The sequence below is a fragment of the Loxodonta africana genome, chromosome 8, assembly GCF_030014295.1.
Source record: "Loxodonta africana isolate mLoxAfr1 chromosome 8, mLoxAfr1.hap2, whole genome shotgun sequence".
Lineage (NCBI taxonomy): Eukaryota > Metazoa > Chordata > Mammalia > Proboscidea > Elephantidae > Loxodonta > Loxodonta africana.
The window spans coordinates 24708116-24732345 of NC_087349.1; the positions used below are offsets into that span (position 1 = coordinate 24708116).

The 24230-nt window shown below is 37.0% G+C and overlaps 1 protein-coding gene across 6 annotated transcripts in view; it reads left to right on the forward strand.

The window, feature by feature from the left end:
• Positions 1–24230, forward strand: part of POT1 (protection of telomeres 1) — a 133429-nt gene that overhangs the window by 77018 nt on the left and 32181 nt on the right. For all 6 annotated transcript variants that reach the window (XM_064289756.1, XM_064289757.1, XM_064289755.1 and 3 more), the window contains 4 exons: positions 1212–1367; positions 8081–8250; positions 9563–9651; positions 23192–23248. In XM_064289756.1, the coding sequence (XP_064145826.1) occupies positions 1212–1367; positions 8081–8250; positions 9563–9651; positions 23192–23248 (472 nt within the window). The remainder of the gene's footprint in view (positions 1–1211; positions 1368–8080; positions 8251–9562; positions 9652–23191; positions 23249–24230) is intronic.

The following is a 24230-nucleotide window of genomic DNA, read 5'->3' on the forward strand; positions in this document are numbered from 1 at the left end:
TATCTGGAAGAATAAATAGCAATATTTTACTGGTGTTATCTCTGAGAAGTAGAGCTATGAATGATATTTTTTCTTCTGACATTAATATTTCTAGTATAACTGAAACAATTCTTTAGCTTACTCTTTTAAAAACATTACTCCATACCAGATCTGGTCAGCATGGAGTACAGCCTAAGTATTTCCTATCTCAGCCCGAATACAACACTAATATACCACAATGCATTTATTTTCATGTTTCTGGTAGTCATGTTATACCAATGGTTTCCATTAAAATTATAATTTAATAAATCTGTAGACCCACTGACATTAGTTCAGATTTTCTCCCTTTGCCTATGCTTGTACACTTCCTGAACAATAAGCTTTTAAACTGGGTTTTTCTTTAAGTACAGATATAATATTTTTTGAATAGCCACAGTGTTCATAAAGCCTCATCTTTTCAGTGTGTTTTTGTAATCGGCAAGAGATCATTCATACCCAGAGCTGGTAGATAGTTTGTGCATCAAACATGTAATGCAGTTTGGAGACCAAAAAAAAAAAACACACAAACGAGAAAATCTTCATATTAAAGGGACTAATTCAAATTTGTACTATTTACTTTTTCATATGGGCAAAGGTCAGCGTACATTTCTGAGAGCTAAGAATTAATCCTAAGAAAATTAGCAGACATACTCAAAGGTTTATATACAAGATAGTAATTAGTGAACTATTTAAAATAGCAGAAATGTTCAAAACAACCTACCTGATCAGTAAAGGGTTAAATAAATTTAGGTGCACCCATACCATGAAATAATATGAACCCATTGAAAAGCATATTTTAGAAGAATATTAGAACTGCCTGTTGAAATATTCAATAATAAACTGAGAAATGAAAAGCAAAATATGCCACTTCGTTTAAAATTTATAGATATATAGATGTAATTTACAAGCACACAGAAGAAAAAAATGAAGTAAATGCAACAATATGTTACTATTTTTCTAGGGTCATAATGCAAATTTTTATTTTCTTCTTTACATTCTTTGGCATTGTCCACATTATCCATAGTTCGTAATGTGGGCCTCTTACAGCCAAAAAATAGTGCACGTTCTAAGTGCTGCAGATAATTAGGAACACACATTTAATTACTTTAAAGTTATATAGCATAAAAATCTCTTTTTAGCATCAGGAGTTTTACAAAATGATCATCAAACTTTGCTCTGCCCTTATGTGACAGGTATGGGATGGCACCAGGACACCATTTCCATCTTGGAGGGTCTTAATACAGGACCTTGTTCTTGAAGGTGATTTAAGTTTCATCCATCAGCTGCAAAATCTGGCGATAGACATTTTGGTCTATGACAACCATGTTCGAGTGGCAAGATCTCTGAAGGTGATACTTCAGTAGCAAACATGTTTGTTACTTTCTATTTTTATAAATTGGGGGGTAAATCGCATTAATAGGTGGTATTTGGAGTCTAGAAGTCAGCTTCAAATTTATTTTTTTACTTCTTATAAAATGTGTTTAAAATAAATTATTAAAAGATATCTTAATTCATAATGGATTGAACAACTTGTTTAAAGAACGTTTCCTGAATATCTTAAAGCCATGCACAGCTTTGCTACAAAAATATTGTTGTTAGGTGCCATCGAGTTGGTGTTTTTCCTATGTGTTGTAAATTCTATCTCTATGATGTTAATGAGATGGGATTAGCAGCAGTTATGTTAATGAGGTAAGACTCAATCTATGAGATTAGGTTCCTTTTGAAGCCAATCTCTTTTGAGATAAAAAAAGAGAAAGGAGCAGAGAGACAAGGGGGCCTTCCTACTACCGAGAAAGCAGCACCAGGAGCAGAGCGTGTCCTTTGGACCTATGGTTCCTGTACTGGGAAACTCCTAGACTGGAGGAAGATTCATGACAAGGACCTTCCTCTGGAGCCAACAGAGAGAGAAAGCCTTCCCCTGGAGCTGGTGGCCTGAATTCAGACTTCAAGCCTACTAGACTGTGCGAGAATAAACTTCTGTTTGATAAAGCCATCCACTTGTGGTATCTGTGCCATAGCAGCACTAGATGACTAGACATCAAGCATTATGTCCTTCTCCAGGGACTGAGGGGTCCTGATACACCCAAAGTATGTGAGATGTAGCCTCTCCATCCTTGCTCCTAAGGAGCATTCTGGCTGTACTTCTTCCAAGACAAATTTGTTCATTCTTTTGGCAGTCCGTGGTATATTCAGTATTCTTCATCAGTACCATATCCATAAAGTAACATGTAGAGATCTTATATGAATTTACGTGTTAGATTCACCTCACTCCCACACTCTTCATACCTACTCTCACATTTCCTTGCTTCCCTTTTCCCCGTGCTGCTTCCGTAGGTCTTTCTGTTCCCCTGCTTTCCTGTTTTCCTTGTCTAAGTCCTGAACAGTGTCTAGCATGGTGCTTTCCGTAAGGACAAAGAAAATAGTATCCGCTGCTGAATGAATAAGTGCTGTGAATTTTTTCAGATTTTTTTCCTTCTTTCCCTTTTCAGTGTGTTTTATTTTCCCCACTAGAGGGTGAGAGGAGCACACATGATTAAAGTATAAAAAAAAATATGGCACTTTAATTCTCTAAAGACAGCCACCGTGGCGTCTTTATATTATTTACCTGTAACAGCGTATAAAAATGAAAAGGATTTTCTGTGTAGGTAAACAGGACAAGTCCAACCCCTGTTTAATGTGCACTGACATCACGTTCGTTTTGAGACAGCTGCTGTAACATTTCACTTTAGTTTAAGGACTTCCCAGAGTCAGATGACATCGACAGAAGTGAATCATTATCAGCACTTGGAGACAGCTGTTCAAAATTGCACTTTTATACCAAAATACGTGGAACCAATTCAAGAGATTTATGTTGTATAGGAACAGGAAGGAAAAAAGTGTTTTTTAAAATAAGTAGAACAATTATGGTGATTATAAATTCTGATATAATCAACTTATATAAATGGTACATTTTGCAACCAAAATTGCCCTTAACGTTTTCTTAAATCTTACTTTTAAAAGTAACTTATGTTATTTTCTAAACATTTTACATAGACACAAACGTGCAAACACATTCCAAAACTAAAGTCCTATTTTTAAATTCTCAGTCTTATGCTGACAAACAAACCAACCAAACCTATTGCCATCAAGTCAATTCTGACTCATAGTGACCGTATAGGACAGAGTGGAACTACCCCATGGTGTTTCCAAGGAACAATTGGTGGATTCCAACTGCTGACCTTTTGGTTAGCAGCAGAGCACTTAACCACTGTGCCACTAATAGCTCCACCTTATCCTGATACAATTAAAAGAAATTTATGAAACATATGTAGTCATATTATATTTGGGTTTTCATTGACCCAGGCACTAGTTTGATTTGTTGTTTTGAGACATACACAAGAAATTAGAAATGATAAACCTAAACGGAAATTCTTGACGGTTTATAGGGGGGGTATTTTGATTATGTCTAAAGAGGTAGTGATTTCTTGATAGCCATATTTGCTTGTTTGTTTAGTGTTTGTGTATTGAAATGGATCTTTAAATTGTATTTTTTAAATCTTTCGGTTATGACTCCCTCACTTGGATATTTGGAATCTTATGACATTATGGACAAGCAGTGCCTGTCTGTTGCAGTAGAACATCTGGCACGTTTCATCGTATAGTTAGCCAAACTTAAAAAAAACGCAGTGCTGCCTCCAGAAGGAGTTTCTGGAAACCACAATTTATTCTTTACACATTGATTCTTCCCTGTGCTCCTGCCTGATGTCATTTTCATTGTTCTTAAGCCTCCTCTCTTTTATCCCTACATGTAGGCATGTGCACCCATGTTTATTTTGCTTTATTTTATGTACATTTATCTGAAAACTACAGTGTGTCACTCTGCAAATTTCCTTTTTCCTTTGACATATTTTTAAGATTTATCCATGTTGGTACATGTGTCTCTGCTTTAATACCATACTGTCTTACTTTATTTTTAAATGATACTAAAAAGTGCAAGTCCCCTTTCTTACTCAAAATTGACTTGGCTATTCTCTTTTGTATAACTTAAGGATCAACTTTCCAAATTCCATGAAAGACACTGGGGGTTTTGATTGAAATTGCATTAAATGCAAAGATTAATTCTGGGAATATTACCGTTTTAATAATAAAATTTTAATACTAAGTATTTATTAATATAGTATCTTTTTCCATGTATTTAGGCTTCTTTCCAGTCTTTTGTAGATTATATACTTGGACTATTACCAGTATATTATGTATATTAAAAAAGAATGAAAAAACAATAAAGGTATAAATAGAATAAGAAAAATAAATAGAAATAGGGATTTTTATATTTTCATGCATATTCCACTTTGTAGACTATGAGGAAAGTTAGTTTTGTGTTCTTACTTTCTTTTTGTGTTTTCCTTTTCTCACTGTCTCTTTACCTTGCTCCTCAGACATGATACAGATATGTGCAAAAGAAATCAGAGAATACTAAATAACTACCTCTTCCTCACAGACCCATAACTGGATGGGAAAAAGCCCCTTGGGAAATATGGGGTAGTATCTGGGGTAGTAATGGAAACCCTGGTGGCATAGTGGTTAAGTGCTATGGCTGCTAACCAAAAGGCCAGCAGTCCGAATCCACCAGGCGCTCCTTGGAAATTCTGTGGGGGAGTTCTACTCTGTCCTATAGGGTCGCTATGAGTCGGAAGCGACTCGATGGCAATGGGTTTTGGTTTTTTTTTTTATCTGGGAGTGTAAACATCTTTCTGATACTCCCTGCTTTCAGCCATGATCCATCTGACATCTGCAATGGTATGCCTTGTTACATATCCTCTTCTGAATACAGCTTGAATTTCTGGCAGTTCCCTATCAGTGTACTGTTGTAATCGCTTTTGAATGATCTTCAGCAAAATTTTACGTGTGTGTGATAGGAGTAAGAATCAACTCGACGGCATGGTTTTTTTGTTTTTGGGATATTAATGATATTGTTCAATAATTTTTGTATTTTGTTGGATCTTCTTTCTTTGAAATGGGTGCAAATATGGATCTCTTCCAGTTGGTTGGCCAGGTAACTGTCTTCCAAATTGCTTGGCATAGATGTTTGAGCACTTCCAGTACTGCATCCTTTTGTTGAAACATCTCAGTTGGTATTTCGTCAATTCCTGGAGCCTTGTTTTTCACCAATGCCTTGAGTGCAGCTTGGACTTCTTCCTTCATTACCATTGATTCTTTATCATATGCTACCTCGTGAAATGTTTAAATGTTAACCAATTCTTTTTGGTACAGTGACTCTTTGTATTCCTATTATATTCTTTTGATGCTTCCTGGGTCTTTTAATATTTTCCCTTAGTACCTTTCAGTACTGCAACTCGAGGCTTCAATTTTTCTTCAGTTCTTTCAGCTCGAGGAATGCCAAAGGTGTTCTTCCCTTTTGGTTTTCTATCTCCAAGTCTTTGGACATTTCACTATATTTTTCTTTGTGTTCTCGAACTGCCCTTTGAAATCTTCTCTTCAGCCCTTGTACTTTATAATTTCTTCTGTTTGCTTTAACTACTTGACGTTCAAGAGCAAGTTTCAGAGTCTCTTCTGACATCAGCTTTTGTCTTTTTAATGACCTGTTGCTTTCTTCATGTGCGGTGTCCTTGATGTCATTCCACAACTTATCTGGTCTTCAGTCATTAGTATTGATTGCTTCAATTTCATGCATCTATTTTTTTATTCTTTAGATGGTCTCTAAATTCAGGTAAGATATACCCGAAGTCGTACTTTGGCTCTTGTGGACTTCTAATTTCTTCAACTTCAACTTGAATTTGCATATGAGCAATTGATGGTCTGTTCCACAGTTCATACCAGAAAAATGTTTACCTATGTCGTATTGACTATGCAAAGTCATTTCACTGTGTGAATCACAAGAAATTACGGATCACATTGTGAAGAATGGGAATTCCAGAACACTTAATTGTGCTCATGAGGAACCTGTACTTAGACCAAGAGGCAGCCTTTCAAATAGAACAAGGGGATACTGCGTGGTTTAAAGTCAGGAAAGGTGTGCATCCATTCTAATTCAGTCTGTATGCTGAGCAAATAATCCAAGAAGCTGGACTATATGAAGAGGAACACGGCATCAGGATTGGAAGAAGACTCATTAACAATCTGTGATATGCAGATAAGAAAACCTTGCTTGCTAAAAATGAAGAGTACTTGAAGCACTTATTGATGAATATCAAAGACCACAGCCTTCAGTATGAATTACATCTCAACATAAAGAAAACAGAAATCCTCACAACTGGACCAGTAAACAACAACATGATAAATGGAGAAAAGACTGAAGTCAAGGATTTCATTTTACTTGGATCCACAGCCAACGCCCATGGAAGCAGCAGTCAAGAAATCAGACGATACATTGCATTGGGCAAATCTGCTGCAAAAGACCTCTTTCGAGTGTTCAAAAGCAAAGATGTCACTTTGAGGACTAAGGTGCACATGACCCAAGCCATGGTGTTTTCATTCACCTCATATGCATGTGAAAGCTGGACAATGAATAAAGGAAGACTGAAGAAGAGTTGTTATCTTTGAATTGTGGTGTTGGCGAAGAATATTGAATATACCACGGACTGCCAGAAGAACGAGCAAATCTGTCTTGGACCAAGTACAGCCAGGATGCTCCTTAGAAGCAAGGATGGTAAGACTACATCTTACATACTTTGGACATGTTATCAGGAGGGACCAGTCCCTGGAGAAGGACATCATGCTTGGTAAAATAGAGGACCAGTGAAAAAGAGGAAGACCCTCAACAAGATGGATTGACACAGTGTCTGCAGTTATTGGTCAAATGTAGCAAAGATTATGAGGATGGAGCAGGACCTGGCAGTGTTTTGTTCTTTTGTACATAAGGTTGCTGTGAGTCAGAATGGGCTTGATGGCACCTAACAACAACAGCCTGGAAGTATGAATTTTTATTTCCCCATATGTCTCCTCCATTAGACCTATAAGGTGTGATGAGGAATATAATTAAGAGAAGCAACAATAAGCAGAGGTGGGAGATTGGTTCACTGCCTCGTCTCCCCCCGCCCCCTTTATTTAGCTTATCTTTTACGTACAATCTCACCACTGTTACTCAATCCTGAGTTTGTAGAGAAAAAGCGAATGGTAGCCCCACCATCTTGGAGTAGTCAGGAGTTTTTATGCAAATGAGGTTTCAAGTTGCCAACTCATGTGTAAATTTTTCTTCATAAAAATACATTGTCAACATGTGATTCAGTTTACCTAGCTCCTTTTGGGTAGGCAGTAAGTTCTTTGAATAACATTCTGCATTTCTCTCATTTGAAGTCTTCTTCGTTAGAAGAAAATCTCAAATTCTATATAAAGGCATTTTTAGAACTTTTGGCAAGCCATCTGAAAGTAACTGTAGAATATTTGTACCACGTGACCAAAGTAGAATAATCACAGAATCTAGCCTGCAAAATCTCGTTGTGGAGGCTGATCAAGTCAAATTCAAGGTTTAAATCTTTAATTGGTTTTCTGTGTTTGAACTCAGAGAGTGTGTTTCATACAGTGGTGATGCTGGCATAAATGCTTTCTTTAAAAAGTTTTCCTTCCATCGACCTTGTGAGATAAAGGGGTGCTTGTTGTTAGGAAATAACTAGCAAATTAAAAAAAAAAAAATTTCTGGTGTTTCCATAATGAGAGTTTAAGTGATTATATTGGACTAAATCTTACTTTACATAAGTGTATTTTCAGAAACCCTAATGAAAGAGAGTGCTTGAATTTTGTTTCGGCAATGTATTTCTTAACTACTATGTTTTACCTGTGCTAAGGTGCAATATTGTTTTTCACATTTTATTGTCTCTGGGCATATATCTTAACAATTGAAAGGATATTTGGATAGATATAGACATAGATACTGACATTTTCTTTTTGATATAGTGTCCATTGGGCTGATATTCAGCCAGTAAACAGTGGCTTAACATACCAGCCAGCCTTTGCTCATTCTTATTGGTCAGTGCCCCTGCCATATTGGTTGTTAAATATTTTGACTAGCAGAAGATGTTTGTTTTGTTTTTTTTCTCTCACTTTCTAAATAAATATCTGTTTTTAGATTGGATGCTTTCTTAGGATTTATAGCCTCCATACCAAACTTCAGTCAGTGAATTCCGAGACTCAGTCAACATTATTAGCCCTAGAGTTTCATCTCCATGGAGGTACCAGTTACGGTCGGGGAATCAGGGTCTTGCCAGAAAGTAACTCTGATGTGGATCAACTGAAAAAGTAAGCATGTTATATACCTGTTTAGAAAATGTAAATAAGGTATTCATTAAGCTGGTTTCCAGGAAGACATTTTTCCTGGGTTGGGGCAGGGATGGGGATCTGATAGGTGCTTTGTAGTTGATCCGTATATACTCTTCTGTGGTGTTGTCCCTATTTTTTAATAGAGGGACCAGATAAAACAAATCAAGTGATCGTTGTTTCAGATATCAAATTAGTAGCAGAGCCAGGGCGATAATCCGAATTTTCTGGCAGTTAGTGCCTCCTCTTTGCCCTCATGCATTTTCTTCTACCCTTTGCCACACTCTCCAAGTCCAGCAACAAACGGTAGAAACTGGAGCTTAGCTAAAGTTTGGAAAACTTGATAACATATTTAGGATTCCAAAAATACTTTATCCTTCCATGAAAAAATATCTTTCCAGAGTACCTACAAGAGAATAGATAGATAACAAACATTTTAGGGTATCATATTTTCCAGACTTTCAGATGTGCCCAGAAAGTCAAATAGTATCTTACTATAGATAGAGTTCTCTTTTCCTTGAAGTATTCCTAGTGAACACTGTGTAGAGAAACTTTTTGACCAGGGTTCTAGAGAAATAAAAATAAATCTTCTGTATACCTTCAAAGCAATACAGAAAATATATCATTTAGTAAATCGAAATGAAACAGTATGTTTTGATTTATTGAAGTCAGTGTGACTTAAAACCAACTTAAATAATCTTTTATTCAATAATCTTATCAATTTCACTGCTTTACAACTCATATTGCAGTATGTAGCAGCATACTGCTTCACTTCCTTCTGTCTACAGTGAGATTGTTCTGAGAATGTCATCCATTAAATCCCGGCCTATTTTTGTTTACAGTATTTCATCATTCTGCTCCCTGGTAGCATAAATGATTAAGCACTCTGCTGCTAACCAGAAGGTTGGCAGTTCGAACCCACCCAGCTGCTTAGAGAGAGAAAGTCCTGGCGGTCTGCTTCTGTAAAGATTAAAAAAAAAAAAAAAAAAAAGATTACAGCCTAGAAAACCCTATGGGGCAGTTCTACTCTGTCACATGGTATCATTATTAGTCGAAATCAACTCGACAGCACCTGACAACAACAACTCTTCACTTGTATCTTGCTAGACTCAGTTTTTGGCTTTTGGGAAGCCTTGGTACTCTCAGATAATGTGGTAAAAGTTACAGACTCACAACTTAAGAATATATAGATGCAATATTTTGTGTACAATCTTAGTGAGTTCTTGGATTCTTTGTGTAGAGATAAACTGGCTATATTTGTGCATAATTTAAAATTATATTCTTTCTATTATAGGGTTTTAGAATCTGCAGATTTGACAGCTAGTCAGCATTTAGGTGGTGTCTGTTTATCACAATGTGAAGACGGCTTTCCAACCATGTCAAGTAAGGACAATTTTTACATTGACAGTTTAGTCCCTGCTAAGTAAAATGGCCTTATCAACCTTAACATAATCCTTTTTTTTTTTTTTAATTTTTATTTTATTTATTTACTTATTTTTATTGTACTTTAGATGAAGGTTTACAGAAGAAACTAGTTTCTCATTAAACAGTTAGTACACATATTGTTTTATGACATTGGTTCACAACCCCATGACATGTCAACACTCCCCCTGCTCAATCTTGGGTTCCCTATCACCAGCTTTCCTGACTCCTCCTGCTTTCTAGTCCTTGCCCCAGGGCTGTGTTAGTCTTGTTTTGTTTTTTTTTTTTAATAACTTTTATTAAGCTTCAAGTGAACGTTTACAAATCCAATCAGTCTGTCACATATAAGTTTACATACATCTCACTCCCTACTCCCACTTGCTCTCCCCCTATTGAGTCAGCCCTTTCAGTCTCTCCTTTCTTGACAATTTTGCCGGCTTCCCTCTCTCTCTATCCTCCCATCCCCCCTCCAGACAAGAGTTGCCAACACAATCTCAAGTGTCCACCTAATATAATTAGCTCACTCTTCATCAGCGTCTCTCTCCCACCCGCTGACCAGTCCCTTTCATGTCTGATGAGTTGTCTCCGGGGATGGTTCCTGTCCTGTGCCAACAGAAGGTCTGGGGAGCATGGCCGCCAGGATTCCTCTAGTCTTAGTCAGACCATTAAGTTTGGTCTTTTTATGAGAATTTGGGGTCTGTATCCCACTGATCTCCTGCTCCCTCAGGGGTCCTCTGCTGTGCTCCCTGTCAGGGCAGTCATCGATTGTGGCCGGGCACCAACTAGTTCTTCTGGTCTCAGGATGATGTAGGTCTCTGGTTCATGTGGCCCTTTCTGTCTCTTGGGCTCTTAGTTGTCGTGTGGCCTTGGTGTTCTTCATTTTCCTTTGCTCCAGGTGGGTTGAGACCAATTGATGCATCTTAGATGGCTGCTCGTTAGCATTTAAGACCCCAGACGCCGCATTTCAAAGTGGGATGCAGAATGATTTCATAATAGAATTATTTTGCCAATTGACTTAGAAGTCCCCGCAAACCATGTTCCCCAGACCCCCGCGCTTGCTCCGCTGACCTTTAAAGCATTCATTTTATCCCGGAAACATCTTTGCTTTTGGTCCAGTCCAATTGAGCTGACCTTCCATGTATTGAGTGTTGTCTTTCCCTTCACCTAAAGCAGTTCTTATCTACTGATTAATCAATAAAAAACCCTCTCCCTCCCTCCCTCCCTCCCCGCCTCGTAACCACAAAAGTATGTGTTCTTCTCAGGTTTACTATTTCTCAAGATCTTATAATAGTGGTCTTATACAATATTTGTCCTTTTGCCTCTGACTGATTTCGCTAAGCCTAATGCCTTCCAGGTTCCTCCATGTTATGAAATGTTTCAGAGATTCGTCACTGTTCTTTATTGATGCGTAGTATTCCATTGTGTGAATATACCACAATTTATTTACCCATTCATCCATTGATGGACACCTTGGTTGCTTCCAACTTTTTGCTATTGTAAACAGAGCTGCAATAAACATGGGTGTGCATATATCTGTTTGTATGAAGGCTCTTGTATCTCTAGGGTATATTCCGAGGAGTGGGATTTCTGGGTTGTAAGGTAGTTCTATTTCTAACTGTTTAAGATAACGCCAGATGGATTTCCAAAGTGGTTGTACCATTTTACATTCCCACCAGCAGTGTATGAGAGTTCCAATCTCTCCGCAGCCTCTCCAACATTTATTATTTTGTGTTTTTTGGATTAATGCCAGCCTTGCTGGTGTGAGATGGAATCTCATCGTAGTTTTAATTTGCATTTCTCTAATGGCTAATGATCGAGAGCATTTTCTCATGTATCTGTTGGCTGCCTGAATATCTTCTTTAGTGAAATGTGTGTTCATATCCTTTCCCACTTCTTGATTGGGTTGTTTGTCTTTTTGTGGTTGAGTTTTGACAGAATCATGTAGATTTTAGAGATCAGGCGCTGGTCGGAGGTGTCATAGCTGAAAATTCTTTCCCAGTCTGTAGGTGGTCTTTTTACTCTTTTGGAGAAGTCTTTAGATGAGCATAGGTGTTTGCTTTTTAGGAGCTCCCAGTTATCGGGTTTCTCTTCATCATTTTTGGTAATGTTTTGTATTCTGTTTATGCCTTGTATTAGGGCTCCTAGGGTTGTCCCGATTTTTTCTTCCATGATCTTTATCGTTTTAGTCTTTATGTTTAGGTCTTTGATCCACTTGGAGTTAGTTTTTGTGCATGGTGTGAGGTATGGGTCCTGTTTCATTTTTTTGCAAATGGATATCCAGTTATGCCAGCACCATTTGTTAAAAAGGCTATCTTTTCCCCAATTAATTGACACTGGTCCTTTGTCAAATATCAGCTGCTCATACGTGGATGGATCTATGTCTGGGTTCTCAATTCTGTTCCATTGGTCTATGTGCCTGTTGTTGTACCAGTACCAGGCTGTTTTGACTACTGTGGCTGTATAATAGGTTCTGAAGTCAGGTAAAGTGAGGCCTCCCACTTTCTTCTTCTTTTTCAATAGTGCTTTGCTTATCCGGGGGTTCTTTCCCTTCCATATGAAATTGGTGATTTGTTTCTCTATCCCCTTAAAATATGACATTGGAATTTGGATCGGAAGTGCGTTAAATGTATAGATGGCTTTTGGTAGAATAGACATTTTTACTATGTTAAGTCTTCCTATCCATGAGCAAGGTATGTTTTTCCACTTAAGTATGTCCTTTTGAATTTCTTGTAGTAGAGCTTTGTAGTTTTCTTTGTATAGGTCTTTTACATCCTTGGTAAGATTTATTCCTAAGTATCTTATCTTATCTTCTTGGGGGCTACTGTGAATGGTATTGATTTGGTTATTTCCTCTTTGGTGTTCTTTTTGTTGATGTAGAGGAATCCAAGTGATTTTTGTATGTTTATTTTACAACCTGAGACTCTGCCAAACTCTTCTATTAGTTTCAGTAGTTTTCTGGAGGATTCCTTAGGGTTTTCTGTGTATATAATCATGTCATCTGCAAATAGTGATAGCTTTACTTCTTCCTTGCCAATCTGGATACCTTTTATTTCTTTGTCTAGCCTAATTGCCCTGGCTAGGACTTCCAGCACGATGTTGAATAAGAGCAGTGATAAAGGGCATCCTTGTCTGCTTCCCATTCTCAAGGGAAATGCTTTCAGGTTCTCTCCATTTAGAGTGATATTGGCTGTTGGCTTTGCATAGATGCCCTTTATTATGTTGAGGAATTTTCCTTCAATTCCTATTTTGGTAAGAGTTTTTATCATAAATGGGTGTTGGACTTTGTCAAATGCCTTTTCTGCATCAATTGATAAGATCATGTGGTTTTTGTCTTTTGTTTTATTTATGTGATGGATTACATTAATGGTTTTTCTGATATTAAACCAGCCTTGCATACCTGGTATAAATCCCACTTGATCATGGTAAATTATTTTTTTGATGTGTTGTTGGATGCTATTGGCTAGAATTTTGTTGAGGATTTTTGCATCAATGTTCATGAGGGATATAGGTCTATAATTTTCTTTTTTTTGTAATGTCTTTACCTGGTTTTGGTATCAGGGAGATGGTGGCTTCATAGAATGAGTTGGGTAGTATTCCATCATTTTCTATGCCTTGGAATACCTTCAGAAGTAGTGGTGTTAACTCTTCTCTGAAAGTTTGGTGGAACTCTACAGTGAAGCCGTCCGGGCCAGCGCTTTTTTTTGTTGGGAGTTTTTTGATTACCGTTTCAATCTCTTTTTTTGTTATGGGTCTATTTAGTTGTTCTACTTCTGAATGTGTTAGTTTAGGTAGGTAGTGTTTTTCCAGGAATTCATCCATTTCTTCTAGGTTTTCAAATTTGTTAGAGTACAATTTTATGTAGTAATCTGATATGATTCTTTTGATTTCATTTGGTTCTGTTGTGATGTGGTCTTTCTCGTTTCTTATTCGGGTTATTTGTTTCCTTTCCTGTTTTTCTTTAGTCAGTCTAGCCAATGGTTTATCAATTTTGTTAATTTTTTCAAAGAACCAGCTTTTGGCTTTGTTAATTCTTTCAACTGTTTTTCTGTTGTCTAATTCATTTAGTTCAGCTCTAATTTTTATTATTTGTTTTCTTCTGGTGCCTGATGGGTTCTTTTGTTGCTCAGTTTCTATTTGTTCAAGTTGTAGGGACAGTTCTCTGATTTTGGCTCTTTCTTCTTTTTGTATGTGTGCATTTATCGATATAAATTGGCCTCTGAGCACTGCTTTTGCTGTGTCCCAGAGGTTTTGATAGGAAGTATTTTCATTCTCGTTGCTTTCTATGAATTTCCTTATTCCCTCCTTGATGTCTTCTATAACCCAGTCTTCTTTCAGGAGGGTATTGTTCATTTTCCAACTATTTGATTTCTTTTCCCTAGTTTTTCTGTTATTGATTTCTAGTTTTATTGCCTTGTGGTCTGAGAAGATGCTTTGTAATATTTCGATGTTTTGGACTCTGCAAAGGTTTGTTTTATGACCTAATATGTGGTCTATTCTAGAGAATGTTCCATGTGCGCTAGAAAAAAAAGTATACTTTGCAGCAGTTGGGTGGAGAGTTCTGTATAAGTCAATGAGGTCAAGTTGGTTGATTGTTGTAATTAGATCTTCCGTGTCTCTGTTGAGCTTCTTACTGGATGTCCTGTCCTTCTCCAAAAGTGGTGTGTTGAAGTCTCCTACTATAATTGTGGAGGTATCTATCTCACTTTTCAATTCTGTTAAAATTTGATTTATGTATCTTGCAGCCCTGTCATTGGGTGCATAAATGTTTAATATGGTTATGTCTTCCTGATCAATTGTCCCTTTTATCATTATATAGTGTCCTTCTTTATCCTTTGTGGTGGATTTAAGTCTAAAGTCTATTTTGTCAGAAATTAATATTGCTACTCCTCTTCTTTTTTGCTTATTGTTTGCTTGATAATTTTTTTTCCATCCTTTGAGTTTTAGTTTGTTTGTGTCTCTAATTCTAAGGTGTGTCTCTTGTAGGCAGCATATAGACGGATCGTGTTTCTTTATCCAGTCTGTGACTCTCTGTCTCTTTATTGGTGCATTTAGTCCATTTACATTCAGGGTAATTATAGATAAAAAGTTTCTAGTGCTGTCATTTTGATGCCTTTTTATGTGTGTTGTTGACCATTTCATTTTTCCACATACTTTTTTGTGCTGAGGCGTTTTTCTTAGTAAATTGTGAGATCCTCATTTTCATAGTGTTTGACTTTATGTTAGTTGAGTCATTACGTTTTTCTTGGCTTTTATCTTGAGTTATAGAGTTGTTATACCTTTTTGTGGTTACCTTGTTATTTACCCCTATTTTTCTAAGTAAAAACCTAACTTGTATTGTTCTATATCGCCTTGTGTTACTCTCCATATGGCAGTTCAATGCCTCCTGTATTTAGTCCCTCTTTTTGATTATTGTGATCTTTTACCTATTGACTTCCATGATTCCCTGTTATGTGTATTTTTTTTTTTAATTAATCGTAATTTGTTTGTTTTTGTGATTTCCCTATTTGAGTTGATATCAGGACGTTCTGTTTTGTGACCTTGTGTTGTGCTGATATCTGATATTATTGGTTCTCTGACCAAACAATATCCTTTAGTATTTCTTGTAGCTTTGGTTTAGTTTTTGCAAATTCACTAAACTTGTGTTTGTCTGTAAATATCTTAATTTCGCCTTCATATTTCAGAGAGAGTTTTGCTGGATATATGATCCTTGGCTGGCAGTTTTTCTCCTTCAGTGTTCTGTATATGTCTTCCCATTCCCTTCTTGCCTGCATGGTTTCTGCTGAGTAGTCTGAACTTACTGATTCTCCCTTGAAGGAAACCTTTCTTTTCTCCCTGGCTGCTTTTAAAATTTTCTGTTTATCTTTGGTTTTGGTGAGTTTGATGACAGTATGTCTTGGTGTTTTTCTTTTTGGATCAGTCTTAAATGGGGTTCGATGAGCATCTTGGATAGATATCCTTTCGTCTTTCATGATGTAGGGAAGTTTTCTGTCAGGAGTTCTTCAACTATTTTCTTTGTGTTTTCTGTCCCCCCTCCCTGTTCTGGGACTCCAATCACCCGCAGGTTATCCTTCTTGATAGAGTCCCACATGATTCTTAGGGTTTCTTCATTTTTTTAAATTCTTTTATCTGATTTTTTTTCAGCTATGTTGGTGTTGATTCCCTGGTCCTCCAGATGTCCCAGTCCGCATTCTAATTGCTCGAGTCTGCTCCTCTGACTTCCTATTGCGTTGTCTAATTCTGTAATTTTACTGTTAATCTTTTGGATTTCTACATGCTGTCTCTCTATGGATTCTTGCAACTTATTAATTGTTCCACTATGTTCTTGAATAATCTTTTTGAGTTCTTCAGCAGTTTTCTTGGTGTGTTCCTTGGCTTTTTCTGCAGTTATCCTAATTTCATTTGTGATATCTTTAAGCATTCTGTAAATTAGTTTTTTATATTCTGTATCTGATAATTCGAGGATTGTATCTTCATTTGGGAAAGATTTTGATTCTTTTGTTTGGGGGGTTGGAGAAGCTGTCATGGTCTGCTTCTTTAAGTGGTTTGATATGGATTGTTGTCTCCGAGCCATCACTGGGAAACTAGTTTTTCCAGAAAATCCGCTGCGTCCAGTCCAAATCCCGGCGGGGCGGTTCCCCGGCTGGGACGCTGCTCTTCCTGCTCCAAGACCAGTCACTGCCTCCCGGGGACTTCTCCTACCGGCTGCGTCCCACGCCGCCCACAGAATGGGCTGGTCTCCCTCCCGGGGTTAGTTCAGGGGGGTGGAGCAGCTCTCTGTGCTTGTGCCATACCTGAGTGGTACGCTGGCTCCAGGCTCTGGAAACAATCACTGCTTCCCCGTATTAGTTCGTTCTCCGTCTCTAAATCTGTGTTTGTTGTTCAGGGTTCGTAGATTGTTATGTATGTGATTGATTCACTTGTTTCTCCGTGTCTGTGTTGTAAGAGGGATCCGAGGTAGTGTCTGCCTAGTCAGCCATCTTGGCTGCGCCTCAATCCTTTTTTTTAATGTCTTACTTTTTATTCTTTTGTTTCTTTGTTTTTTGGGTTTTTGTTTTGTTTTTTGTTAAGCCCATAGTCTTTGAATAGAAAAACCCTAATTCTTTGTCTGTGTCCTCTGCAAAGGTTATTGTGACTACTCCTCAATTATATAATCGTATTTTCAAAATCAGGGTGCTTGGGTTCACTTGATTCGTCTGTATGAATGAGTCTCTATGCGTGTGTGTGTGTGTGTGTGTGTAAAATCCAAACGCATTGCCATCAAGTCAATTCTGACTTATAGCGACCCTATAGGACAGAGTAGAACTACCTCATAGGGTTTCCGAGGAGCAGCTAGTGGATTCATACTGCTGACTTTTTGGTTAGCAGCCAAGCTGTTAACCACTGCACCGCCAGTGGTTAACATACGGAGGTATGTATGTATGGTTAAGAGCTTGGCAGCTAATCAAATGATTAACAGCTCAGATCTACCAGCTGCTCCTTGGAAACTCTGTGGGGCAGCTCTTCTCTGTCCTACAGGGTCGCTATAAGTCGGCATCAACTTGACAGCAGTGGGTTTGTTTTTTTTTTAATATATAAATCCACTGCCACCAAATCGATTCTGGCTGATAGCGAACCCATAGGGTTTCCAAGGCTATAAATCTTTTCGGAAGCAGGCTGCCACATCTTTCTCCCCTGGAGCTGATGGTGGTGTCAAACCACTGACCTTTTGGTTAGCAGTTGATTGTTTTACCACTGCACCACAGGGTTCATGTATACACACACACATACACGCACACACACTTACTTTTTTTAAAAAATTCTGTAGTAATTACCTATGGGACTATTTTGTTTATCAGTTTCTGAAGGAAGCAAAGATCATTTTTGATGTTTTATTTCAAACATTCCCAAGTATTTTTTTGCTCATGTGTATATTAGAGGTGTATATAGGGTCGCTATGAGTCTGAATCAACTCGATGGCACTGGGTTTATATGGTTCCTGGTCTTTATTGAATTAACCACGTACCTAATCATAAGGCATTAATGAATGATAGGGGGTATATCTGTATTATTGGCTACCTGAGTAGGTGACAATTCAAATTTTAATTTTAAAATTCTAAATAAGCAAGATTTTTTGCTTTACCATATTTTGTCTTACAATCTGCGTGTACATTCTGGAACCTAGAATCTAGTTGATGTTTCTTTCCCATGCTTTCTTTTTTACTGTCCAATTCCTGCATACTGTGATGCAAAAAACCATTCTATGAATGTTTACTGACTTTCTGTACCAGTAACAATAAACATGAAAATTAATGTTGTAGGTGGGTACTTTGTAAGTACCTACGCGTGTTATTATTTAATCCTAATGACAGTCCTATGAGGTTGATATTATTCGTTTCTTCCATTTATAGAAAGAAAAACTAAAGCTTTGAGTGGTAGAGGTCATGTAAGTTGCTCAGGGTAACTCAGCTGATAGCAAAGCCAGTCAGGTTCAAAGGCAGGCAACTTGATTTTTCTGTACATATTTTAAATTTATTTTTTCATTCTCTCTGACTTAAAACTTTCCATATTTTCTTAGTGATAGCATTTTAACCTGATCTGAGATTATTTGAGCTACCATTAGGAGGCCAGTGTAGTTCAATCGACAACCATTTGGAGATGATATAATCTTTAATTACACCTTTTGCAATCTCTTTCCTCCTTTTCAAATGATTCTTTTATTATTTTCAAATTAGAAAAGTGATCCATGTTATGATATCAAGTTCAGTAGCTTTTTGTGTCACTTTACAGCCACACTCCCTGAGGTAACAAATGTTAACAGTGTAGTGTGATTCCTTCAACACCTTCATGCTTATACGAATACATATTTATACGTAAACAGATAACGTCTTGTCCTTCTTTTAAAATTTTTTATAGAAGTGGAACTCTAGCATACCAGTCGCTTTTTTAAAAACAATATATTTTATACTTCTTTCTGGGGTAACTCATATAGGTAAAACTCACTCTTTTAATAGTTGCATAATATTTTATAGTATGAATGTGACATTATTTAGAGGGATTCTCCGTTCGATAGACAAATAAGTTCTTTCCACTTTTTTGCTCTTATGAGTGATGCTTCAGTATATATCCTTGAGCATGTGTACTTTAATGCTTTTGTTTCTCTAAAATAAATTCCTAAAAGTGGGGTTGATAGGTCAAAACATAGGCACTTCTTGTATTTTAATAGATGCTGCCAGATTATTTGATGGAAAGATCATAGAAATTCATATCCCAATAGCATTGTAGGAAAATGTCCCGTTCCCACACCCTCAGCAGTTTTGGATATTCACACTATATGCAGTTTTTGACAATTTGACAGGTAAAAAATGATTATTTTATTTCCCTGACTACTTGGAATCTTGAAAATCTTATTATTGTATTTATTGGCCCTTTTTAACTTTTCTTTGAATTATCTGCTTCTACCTTTTTTTTTTACCTATCCCTTACTTCATACATTCCACCTTCCGATTACTAATGGGTGTTTGCAGCTGTTTTTTGTCATTTTGAATTGTGCCACATTAGCAAACGAAGGTCCTGAAAGCATTCCCCCATCCATATTATTAACGCCAACTCTACTTTGAGGAGGCAGTCTTCCCCAGTCATATTTTCAGTCCCTTCCAGCCTGAGGGGCTCATCTTCCAGCATTATATCAGACAGAGCTCAATGGCTATTCATAAGGTTTTCATTAGTCACTATTTTTAGAAGTAGATCACCAGGTCCTTCTTTCTTAATCATTACACCCATTAATAATCAGAACATGAAATATACGAAGAATCAATCTAGGAAAATTGGAAGTTGTCAAAAATGAGATGCAACACTTGAAGATCAGTCTCCTAGGAATGAGTGAGCTGAAATGGACTGACATTGGCCATTTTGAATCAAACAACCATATGGTCTGCTATGCCAGGGATGACAAATTGAAGAGAAACGGCGTCGCATTCATCATCGAAAAGAGCATTTCAAGATCTCTCCTGAAGTACAGTGCTGTCAATGATAGGAACATATCCATATGCCTAGAAGGAAGACTAGTTAATATGACTATTACTCAAATTTATGCACCAAGCAGTAAGGCCAAAGATGAAGAAATTGAAGATTTTTACCAAATTCGGCAGTCTGGAATTGATCGAGCATGCAGTTAGGATGCATTGATAATTACTGGTGATTGGAATGCTGATATTGGAAACAAAGAAGGATTGTAGTTGGAAAATATGGCCTTTGTGATAGAAACAACACTGGAGATGGCATGATACAATTTTGCAAGACCAACGACTTACTCATCAGAAAAACCTTTTTTCAACAGCATAAGCAGTGACTAAACACATGGTCCTTGCCAGATGGAATACACAGGAATCAAATTGACTACATTCGTAAAAAGAGACAATGGAAAAGCTCAATATCATCACTCAAAATGAGGCTAGGGGCTGACTGCAGAACAGACCATCAATTGCTCATGGGCAAGATCAAGTTGAAACTGAAGAAAATTAGAACAAGTCCACGGGAGCCAAAGTACAGCCTTGAGTATATCCTACCTGAATTTAGAGACCATCCCAAGAAGAGATTTGACACTAGTGACCAAAGACCAGATGAGTTGTAGGAGGAAATCAAGAACATCATACATGAAGAAATCAAAAGACAGGAGAGAAAGAAAAGATCTAAAAGTCATTCTTGAACTTAGAGTAGCTGAAGCACAAGGAAGAAATGATGAAGTAAAAGAGCTGAACAGAAGATTTCAAAGGGCGGCTCAAGAAGACAAAGTATTGTCATGAAATTTCCAAAGATCTGGAGTTAAAAAAATCAAAAGCAAAGAACACCCTGGGCATTTCTCAAGATAAAAGAACTAAAGAAAAACTTCAAGCCTCAAGTTACAATATTGAAGGCTTCTGTGAGCAAAATTTTGAACGACTCAGAAAGCATCAAAAGAAGATGGAAGGAGTATATAGAGTCACTATAGCAAAAAAGAATTGGCTAACGTTCAGCCATTTCAGGAGGTAGCATATGATCAAAAATTGATAGTACTGAAGGAAGAAGTTCAAGCTGCGCTAAAGGTGTTGGAGAAAAACATGGGTCCAGGAATTGACAGAATACCAATTGAGATATTTCAACAAACTTATGCAACGTTGGAAGTACTCACTTGTCTATGCAAAGAAATTTGGAAGACAGCTACCTGGCCAACCAGCTGGAAGGGTTCTATATCTGTCTCCATTCCAAAGAAGAGTGATCCAACTGAATGCAGAAATTTTTGAACAATCAATAATATTGTATACAAGTAAAATTTTGCCGAAGGTAATTCAAAAACAGTTGTAGCAGTACTTCAACAGGGAACTGCCAGAAATTAAAGCCAGATTCAGAAGAGGATGTGGAACCAGGGATATCATTGCTGATGTCAGATGAATCCTGGCTGAAAACACAGAATTCCAGAAAATGTTTACCTGTGTTTTATTGACTATGTAAAAGCATTCGACTGTGTGGATCATAACAAATTATGGATAACATTGCGAAGAGTGGGAACTTCAGAACACTTAATTGTGCTCATGTGGAACCTGTACACAAACCAAGAGGCAGTCATTCAAACAGCAGGGGATACTACGGGGCTTAAAATCAGGAAAGATATGTGTCAGGGTTGTCCTTTTGCTGTACTTATTCAGCCTGTATGCTGAGCAAATAATCTGAGAAACTGGACTGTATGAAGAATGTGGAGGAAAGATTGGAGGAAGACTCAAACAACCTGGAGTATGCAGGAGACACAACCTTGCTTGGCGAAAATGAAGAGAGCTTGAAGCACTTACTGATGAAGATCAAAGACTACAGTCTTCTGTATGGATTACACCTCTATGGAAAGAGAACAAAAGTCCTCACAACTGGACCAATAAGCAACCTGATAAACAGAGGAAAGACTGAAGTTGTCAAGGATTTTTGTTTTTCATTGACATCATACCTTGCCAGCTTGAGATGTCCATTATTTGTCCTCTTGCTGTAAATTCTCATGCCATTTATCAACCATGTTGAAGAAGGATTACAAATATATATGTCTGCATGTGATACTACAGAGAATATAAAAGCAAAGTATACTGTTACATATAATAGAACGTAAGCTAATATAATCGTAAAATATAGATACTTTTTTAAAATCTTAAATTTCTCTACTAAGAGCATTTTGTAAATGTATTCCTTTTTTTTCTACTTTAGCTTTCTTGTTAAAGCAAAGTTGTATTATATGATGTTCATCAAGTCGTTCTGTTAAATGTAGTAAGAGTTTATTTTTTTATCCACCTCTCCCTTTATCTCCTTCACAATGTATTTTTCCAATATAACAAAATTGCCAAGTATTCAGAAAAGTTGGAATAATTGTGTGGTGAAAACTCATATACCCACCACCTAGACAACCCCTTTGACATTTACCATTTGCCATACACCTGTCTCTCTTCCCCTCTTTTTATCCATAGATCCATCTTATTTTTTGATGTATTTCAAAGTAAAGTACAGACATTAGTGTACTTCTCCCTAAGCATTTCAGTGCGAACATTGTTAACTAGAGTTCAGTATATTTTTAGTTTTTTTTTTTTGAGGTAAAATTACATGCAATGAAATGGACACCTTGAGTGTACTACTCCATGAGTGTTGACTGAACATAAACCCATGTAACTCAAATCCTTCCCAAGATACAGAACGTTACTACCATCACCACAGAGTGCTCCCTCATACACTTCCGGGTGAGTGCCTACCCTCATCCCCAGCCCAGAAGCATCCAGTGTTCTAATTTTTTTCCAACCATAGATTAGTGTTGCCTGTTCTAGAACTTCAAGTAAATGGATCACACATTATATATACTCTTTTATACATACTATATGTTTTTGAGATTCATCCATATTTTTACATGTGTCAGTAGCTTGTTCCTTTTTATGCTTGGTAGCATGCTATGAGGTAGACTTTTCTTTTTTTAATGTATATTTCTAGCTCCTATGGCACCATTTGTTGAAAATGCCTCCTTCTCCAGGTAGATGGCTTTGGTATCTTCGTCAGAAGTCAAATGATCATATAAATGTAGGTTTACTCTGGGCTTTCTATTCAATTCTGTTGATCTGTTTGTCAGTCCTTATGCTAGTACTCGTCTTGATTACTTTAGCTTTATAATAAGTCTTAGAGTCATGTAGTATGTGGCCTCCAACTTTATTCTTCGTTTTCATGATTATATTTTATATTCCAGGTTCTTTCCATTTCCATTTAACAAGTAGAATCTACTTGTCAATTTTTATAACAGAGCCGCTAGAATTTTCATAAATTGCATTGAATCTACCTATCAATTTGGGGAGAATTGATACCTTAACGATGTTGAACCTTCCAATTTATGAATATGGCATATTTCACCATTCCTTGAGATTTTCTTTGATTTATCTCAGCAATGTGTTATAATTTTCATTGTCACATCGAATTTTTAATGGACTTAGAAAATGTATGTATAATTCTTTTTTTCTTGTCATTCCTTTAGGCTCTGGATCAGTATCTCTATATGAGGTAGAAAGATGTCAACAGCTATCTGCTACAAGTAAGACCATCCAGCATTTTTGAAATATGAACATATTCCTAAAATTGTCAACTAATTCATGAGAGATCCATGAGGCAAAAATATGCCCATTTTTTTTTAATTTTGTTTTTATTCCTCTACCTTGTCCTATACTGCCATAAAATGGAACCCATAAAAATACACATTTTCTATTGAATATGTATTTTAAGACAAGTATCTCCAATGTTTATGAAAGATATTATACTATTTAACAGTGCAGCAGGGCTTATTTTTAGTTTGAGGATGTACATTCTCGTGTTGCATTAATTTTATTCAAGTCACACTTTACGTTGAGCATAATAGCAGTGTGTCCCTAAAGGAGCTCCTTATGATATCCTCCAAAGCTTTAATTTAATGTTAGCCATGATAGTATCTCTGTCAGTTTCCATCCTTCCTTTATTTCAGCTATGATAAAATATCTTGAGAAGAATAGTTGTTAAGCACTGTTGTTGTTAGGTGCCGTCGAGTCAGTTCCGAATCATAGTGACCCTATGCGCAACAGAACGAAACACTGCCAGTCCTGCGCCATCCTTACAATCGTTGTTATGCTTGAGCTCACTGTTGCAGCCACTGTGTCAATCCACCTCGTTGAGGGTCTTTCTCTTTTCTGCTGATCCTGTACTCTGCCAAGCATGATGTCCTTCTCCAGAGACTGATCCCTCCTGACAACATGTTAAGCACTAGTCTATTAAATAATGTACTATTGTAAAAATGAGTTTCTCACTCTTGGAGAAAGGAAATATATATATAGAATAAAGGGAAGACTAGAAAAAAGCTTGTTGTGTTGAATTAGAATTGGAGGTACCAGTATGTACTCATGATTTTATAGATACAAAAATAGATATGTGTTTGTGTTTATGAATATATTCACACACATACATATACATATGCAAGTGTATGTATGAATGTATAGGTATGAACATGTGTGTGTGTGTATATTCTAGCTCTGCCCATTAACTGATGT